At 51.9% G+C, this 6,885-nt stretch overlaps 1 protein-coding gene across 1 annotated transcript in view; it reads left to right on the forward strand.

Moving 5' to 3' along the window:
• TCF15 (transcription factor 15) overlaps positions 1-5,291 on the forward strand; it is a 10,245-nt gene extending 4,954 nt beyond the window's left edge. Inside the window, exons 2-3 of the mRNA XM_025039715.1 lie at positions 7-288; positions 4,857-5,291. Coding sequence (XP_024895483.1) covers positions 7-288; positions 4,857-4,931 — 357 coding nt within the window. The 3' untranslated portion in view covers positions 4,932-5,291. The remainder of the gene's footprint in view (positions 1-6; positions 289-4,856) is intronic.
• Positions 5,292-6,885: the final 1,594 nt, after the last annotated feature.

The raw sequence follows: 6,885 nt of genomic DNA on the forward strand, positions 1-6,885 counted from the left end.
CGGGAGAGGGACCGCACGCAGAGCGTGAACACGGCGTTCACGGCGCTGCGCACGCTCATCCCCACCGAGCCGGTGGACCGTAAGCTGTCCAAGATCGAGACGCTGCGCCTGGCGTCCAGCTACATCGCGCACCTGGCCAACGTGCTGCTGCTGGGCGACGCGGCCGACGACGGGCAGCCGTGCTTCCGAGCCGCGGGCAGTGCCAAGAGCGCCGTCCCCGCAGCCCCCGACGGCGGCCGCCAGCCGCGCTCCATCTGCACCTTCTGCCTCAGCAACCAGCGCAAGGGGGTGAGTGCGCGGCGCTCCGGCTCAGCGGCCGTGGCGTCAGGGGTAAGGGGGGGACGGGGCCTTTTAGGGCGCAAAAGAGGGCGGAGAAGAGAGAGGTGAAGAGAGGGGTACGCGACGTGGAGTTCGTCGGGCGTGCGGTGCTCCAAGTCCAGGGTTTGGTATGGAACAGAACTCGCTTAATGTCTCCCAATCAAAAGGGGAACAGGAAAGCCCAGAGCTCACGCTTGGCTTAGAAGATGCAGACTGCTCATCGAAGGACGCCCCCTCCTACCCCAACTAACCAAAGGTGTGCTGGGAAGAGAGCATGAGGAAATAATAACAAAGGCCATCATTTATTCAGCTCTTTGTACCGAGATGCGCTCCTGGTCTTTTTTTTTTTTTTTTCCTTCACAAGGTCATCAAGCAGGTAGTGATTCTGCCCATGTTATTACTGATGAGGCTTTGAAGTTCACTGATGAGACTCTGAGGCTCAGAGAGTAAATGCCGGCATTTACTCAGCTGGGAAGCCAGAGGCAGGCTCTGGGCTTGCTTGGTTATGTGTGTCTCTGAGCTACCTCGACCTTGAAACAATTGTCCCCTATCCAAGACCTGATCTAAGGGCAGGAGACTGAGAAGAAAAGGGCATACCTGCCCCCACCCAAGAGCCTGAGGTACCCAACTGATGAGCAGTAGGAGTGAAGAATGGAGTCCCCTGAGGTCACCCAGCCCTCAGTGTTGGGGGAGGGCACTGTTGAGTCAGCTGGGCAGAGCTGGAGTAAAGCTCCTGTGGTCTGTCCTGGGTAAGGATGAGAAGCAGGCTGGTCGGTGGTGGATGAGGCTGGGTAGCAGGAGAGGTAGCCAAGGGGGCTCTCCTGGCTGAAAGTTGGTTCTCCTCCTGCCCAGGCCCTAAGGATCCTGCTTCATCCTCCACCTTTCCTGCTTCTGGCCTGGGCTTTTCCTACAGTAGAGAAGCTGGTCTGTGTGAAAACTTTGGATTCCAGAAGCTACCACTTACATCTGGGGAAACTGAGGCTGAGACTGGCCCACAGACTTGGAAAGTGAAACGGTGTGGGAGATTGGAGTCAGGCCCAGTCTCGGGTTGTCTTGGCTGCCCTAGGTCCCCTGCTTCACTCTCTCCTGGGGAAGCCTTTGTATCCTAGCCTCAGACTCCTCCCTTCTGGCTCATCGTACTCACAGCCTGGCTGCCTCAGTTTCCCCAAATCAGTCTTCTTAGGCTTAGACTTGCACTCTCTTGAGAGTCCCTGCTGCTCCCAGCCATGGCCCAGTCAGTGTTCCAGGTTTGGAAAGCTGAGGTGGGCTTTCTAGTGTCCAGCCTGGAGTGTGAAGGGCTGACCGGGCCCTCAGTGATATTCCCTGACCACCTTTCACCCATTCATTGGGTTCAGCAAACCTTAACTACCCAACAGCTGCCTTGCGTTGGCTCTGAGAGCATTGCCAGAGAAGCAGGTTGTGGGTCTCCACCCACCACAATCAGGAACTCCCAGTGTGGTGTCAAGGCCAAGGGCAAGGAGATGAGGACCTGGATACTGTGGTCTAATGGTGGGGAGGGGGTACACAAAGGGACTGTCATAACCCAAAGGAAGTCCCCAACCTAGGGGCTAAATTCCTGGTGGATGCTTAGGAATAGAAGCAGGCAGATGAGGGGGTAGGTACAGGTGTTCTAGGAGAAGGGCATGGCAAGAGTGCGGGAGTCAGATAACATGGCCTAGAGAAGGAAAAGGGAAGATGTTGAAGGAGGCAGAGCACAAAAGAGAGGCAGAGACTGGCCAGTGACATTAATCACAGCAGTCTGGATGATCACTGATTTCCTGTACTAAGCACTCTTCACACGTTATTTTTAAAACCCTCAGCAACCAGGGAAGGAGGTGCTCTGTTTATCCCTACCTGCTTAGAGATGCTGTCCCTGGGTCAGTGATAGCCCTTGATGGAGTCAGGATTCTAACCCAGGCCTGCCTGATAGAGAGGTGGGAAAGATTAGTGTGGGAGAGCCCTGTAACTACAGGCCTGGGGGAGAATGTCTGTCTGTCACATGCCCACCCCCACAGCAGGTAGGCAGGGCGGCTTCTCTGTGAGTCTCAGGTCAGTCCCACAGATCATCGGGCCTCGTCTGGATCTGGCTGCTTCCCTGGAATCTGTCTATGGGACCAAGAACCCAGCCAAATTTGGCTGCAGAAGCTGTGCTCTCAACCCCACAGGCTCCTCTGGGAATAGGTGAAAGGGGCAATCCTGGCCAGCTCTGGCCCCTCGAAGACTCAACTGGAAGAAAACTATCTTGGAGAGTTCCTGGGGGGCTCCCTTCTGAGCTTTGGGGGCCAGATAGCTCCAAGGCTTCAGACCCTATCCCTTCACTGTGAGCTACCATCTCCCTCCTACCTGTCTGCTCCGGGGTTGGGATCTCCATGGAACATCTTCCTGTGTAAGGAGAGGCTAAGGGTGGCCCTCCGTAGCAGAAATAGCAAGTGGAAAATGGAAAAAGGGTTCTTGTCTCTGCCTTGTTTCCCCTTTTGTCACTTAAGGGTGAGAGTAGGGTAGGATTGTCTCATAAGGCCCTCCGCAGTTAGTGTATGTACCCAGCTCAGAAACAGAAGTGGCACAGAGGGCAGTGGGGCGAGGAGGCAACATTACCAGATGATGCTGATGATAATACTGATGAACATTCATGGAACACTTACTATGTTCCTGACACTGCTAAGGGCTCTACCTGCGTTAACGTGTATAATTCTCACAGTAACTCCACTTTTCACATGGGAAACCGAGGCTCGGTGAGGTGAAATCACTTGCCTGAAGTCCAACAGGTAGTCCAAGGCAGAGCAGGAACTGAAGCCCAGATCTGTCTCACTGGGACCCAACTCCTAACCCTGGTGCTTCCCAGAGCCCTTGGTGCTGAGTTCCTAAGAGACAAAAAAGCTGGGCCTACTCAGGGCCTCTTAGAAGTGCTCATGGCAGTTTATACGCCTCTTTCACAGCTACAATTGCGTTTTACTACACCCTGGGCTGGCAAGTAGAATTATTTTGTCCCCATTTTATAGATGAAGAAACTGAGGTTCAGGGAGGTGTACAGTCCCATTATTCTCTTGGAACCAAGGTCTGTCGATGACTGCCAGACTTGGGATGGAGGTGGCTCTCCCTGTCCCTGAGGACACAGAGTGAGAGAGTGGGAGGCTGATTTTCTAGCCCCCATCCTCAACACTATACCCCATTCTCCCACACCCCTCCTCCTACCCTCAAACCCCCCTTCTCAGACACTCAAGCCAGAGTTTGTCTGAGAAGCCCAAGCCCCAGGCTCTGCTGGGACTGTGGCCTCAGCCCTCAAAATAGCCTTGCCTGTGAATGAACACGCTGTCCCTGGGCCCAGAAAGCCTCGAGGGAGGCTGGGTTCACATCTGGATGGATCTGCCCCAACCTGGGCCCAAGGGCGGAGGGGAGCAGGGGGCAGAGCTCCCAGATGGTCAGCTATTGCTCTGGCTGGCTGAGAAAGATGCCTGTCCCATCACCTTACCAGGCTTAGGGGGTGAGCAATTACAGTGGGATGTCAGACACCATTGGGTCTTGGAAACAGGACAAACTTGGACAACATGGATTTCCAGCCCAGCCCTTTCACCAACTGGCTCGGTGCCTCTGGACCAGTCATTCAATGGCTTGAGGCCTCCAAAGTGGGAGTGCTTTAATGTCTGTGACCTCACTGGCTTTCAGCGAGGATGAAACCCACTGTCGGATCTCCGAATATTGGGTAGAGACTGCCTCTGCAGGGTAAAAGGACAGGTGGCTTCAAGGGCTTGCCACCATTAGCTCCTCTTCCAATGAGCACCACTGATTCAAGCAGCATCTGTTGGCCCCTGCTCCATGTAGGCCTTGGGCTGGAACTGGGGTCACAGAGTGAAGAACTTTCCCCCAGGTCCCAGCCTGATGGGGGACAAAGAAAAACCAGTCTTACTCTTCTGAGTTATCCTGTTGGAATGTCCCAGGAAAGACAGGAAGCGCTAGGCAATTGTAGGAATAGAGAAACCTTCACAGGGAGACGGGACCAGAGAGCATATTTCCTGGTCGAAGGAACACCCTGAAAGAAGACAGGGAGGCCAGAAATCCATAGTCTACTTTTGAGGTCGATGAGTAAGTCACTGGACATAAGCTGGGCAGTGGGGAGAACCACTGTGGTGTTTGTTTTGCCCTTCGGTATAAAATATGATTTAAAATGTATTCAATTTTTTTTAAAGCAACAAATCACGTGGGGAAGAAACAAAAAAGGTAAAAAAGAGCAAAGGAAGTAAAAAAGCCTCCCTCCCATTTTGTCTCCCCGTCATCAAATTACTCTTCTCTAAGGAAATTCATTAGCAATTTCTTATGTGCCCTCTCTCTCAGTTCTTGCTTTTGCCCTTAAACAATGTTATGTCGCCATCATTTCCTCTCTGTCCATAAAGAGTTTCTTCCGCCTTGTGCTGCAGAGAACTTTACTGTGTGGCTAACTGTGATTATTTATTAAGTCCCCTATTTTTGGACATAGAGGTTAGTTTCAATGTTCATGGTCATCTGATCAAACCTCCTAATACCTCTTTCTCCCCCCTTCATAGGGTGGCCGTCGTGATCTGGGGGGCAGCTGCTTGAAGGTGAGGGGGGTGGCCCCCCTTCGAGTGCCGCGGAGATGAGCCTGGACCCCTGTGGTATTTGCTCCAAGCAGGACCCTGGAAAAAGAGGCAAGAGGCCAGCCACTGGTTGAACAAGGGAGAAGACAGATCCCAGGAGCCAATCCTATCCCTCCTTTGTGCAAGCCAGAGGACAATGGCTTGGGCCCATGACCCTCTGGGCAGGCCCCCTAGGACATCTCCACTCCACCCTGGAGAGCTGTGAAGACCCATCCAGCTGGCCCCAGCTCTGACTGGTCAGAGACAAGGCAAAACTTTTGGAAAAACAAAGACTGTTGGTGACAAAGGGTGTGTGCATGTCTGTGCATGAGTGTGTGCGTGTGTGTGTGAGAGAGAGAGAGAGAAATTGGTGGGTTTAAAATAAAAGGTATTTTTAAATAAAAGATGTTCCCAACTGAGGAAAGGAGGGGCCTGGGGACATCAGAGGTCAGAGACGACCCCTCTCCTGGGCCTTGGCAGAGGCACAGACATCACAGGTGCTGCCCTGTGCCCTGGAAAGGGGGGTGCTTGAGGAAAGGCAGGAAGACCCCTCTGCAGAAGTGAAGATAACTAAACTTCCCTCACAGTCGTCTTGAACACCTGTTAGTTGTCTGGTGTGGTTGGTAAAGAAACCTTAATTTTATTTATTTTAGAATAAGGAATATATTCATTCACATGGTTCAAAATTCAAAAGGTACAAGAGGGTATATGGAAAAAGAGTTGGTGATAGGGTATCACCAACAGTTATCTCCTGTCCTCCAGCTACCAGTTCTCCTGCAGGCAGACTCAGCTACCAGTGTTTCATGAGGTCCCTATTCCCTATCAATTACTCTTCAAATGTAGCACATTACACATGCTTTCTGCTCCTTGCCTTTTTTTGTTTCCTGTTTTTCCTCAATCAAGCTTGGCTGTCATCTCAAATCAGAACACAGAGATATAGGGTCTCCTCATTCCTTTAGTAGCTGCTTATTCCACATTATGAATGTACCATACAGGCATACCTCGGAGATACCATGGGTTCAGTTCCAGACCACCGCAATAAAGTGAGTATCGCGATAAAGCGAGTCATAATCTTTTGGTGGAGGGTCTTGCCTTCAAAAAAATGCAGCATCTGTGAAGTGCTATAAAGCAAGGTATGCCTGTACTTTAACCATTCTGTTATCCCTGTCTTTACAAATAGGTCTGTGTAGGCAGTTTTCCACATGTGCAAATGAGCATGTGCTAAAAGGGGATATTCTTATCCCTGTTTTAGCTAAGATGGTTTGGAGAAACGATGACACCTAAAGGTGTGTGGCTGGCATGTGGCAGGGTGACAGTGTGAGGTCTATCCACCTTTAAAGCCTAAAGTAAGTTCCTTCTGCTGGCCTGTAAATGCCGCAGATGGAATGCTCGGCCCTGCGACCCGTTATTCTCCCAGCAGACCTGGGAAGTGGGGGCTGGTGTTTCCCCATTTCACAGATTCAGCCAAGATAGTAAGAGGGATAGCTGGTCGGTGGAGCCAAGAGTTCTTGGCTCTCCAGCCAGGGCTCAGTCCCTGTACAGCCAGGATCAGAGAAGCCTGGGAGTCTGGAAGGAGGAGAAGGCAGGGAGAGGGCCAGGAGAGGCTGCAGGGCCAGGCAGCACCCTTTCCTCAAGGTATACTTACATGTTTATTTTTAAATTTATTTGACAAACACCTTTTTTTAGTGTTGACCTCCTGAAGCCTGGCTCCAGAGTCCATGGTTGTATCCACTTGGCAGCATTTGACCATCTGACTGAGCCTGAAGTGGGGCTGCCCGTGTTGCACATCACCAGATTACCGAGCACCCTCACTGTGCCAGACACCGCAGGGGTGGGCCAGACCCATCTTGTCTGCCTCGCAGATGAAAACCAAGGCCCCAGAAGAACAAGGGGTTCGCCAGAATTGCCAGTCCAGGTTGGAATGGGCCATAAAAAATAACCACATTTAATCCCTTTGGTATCAGACATGAAAGAAGGA

This window comes from Pteropus alecto, unplaced genomic scaffold (genome assembly GCF_000325575.1).
Source record: "Pteropus alecto unplaced genomic scaffold, ASM32557v1 scaffold45, whole genome shotgun sequence".
NCBI lineage: Eukaryota > Metazoa > Chordata > Mammalia > Chiroptera > Pteropodidae > Pteropus > Pteropus alecto.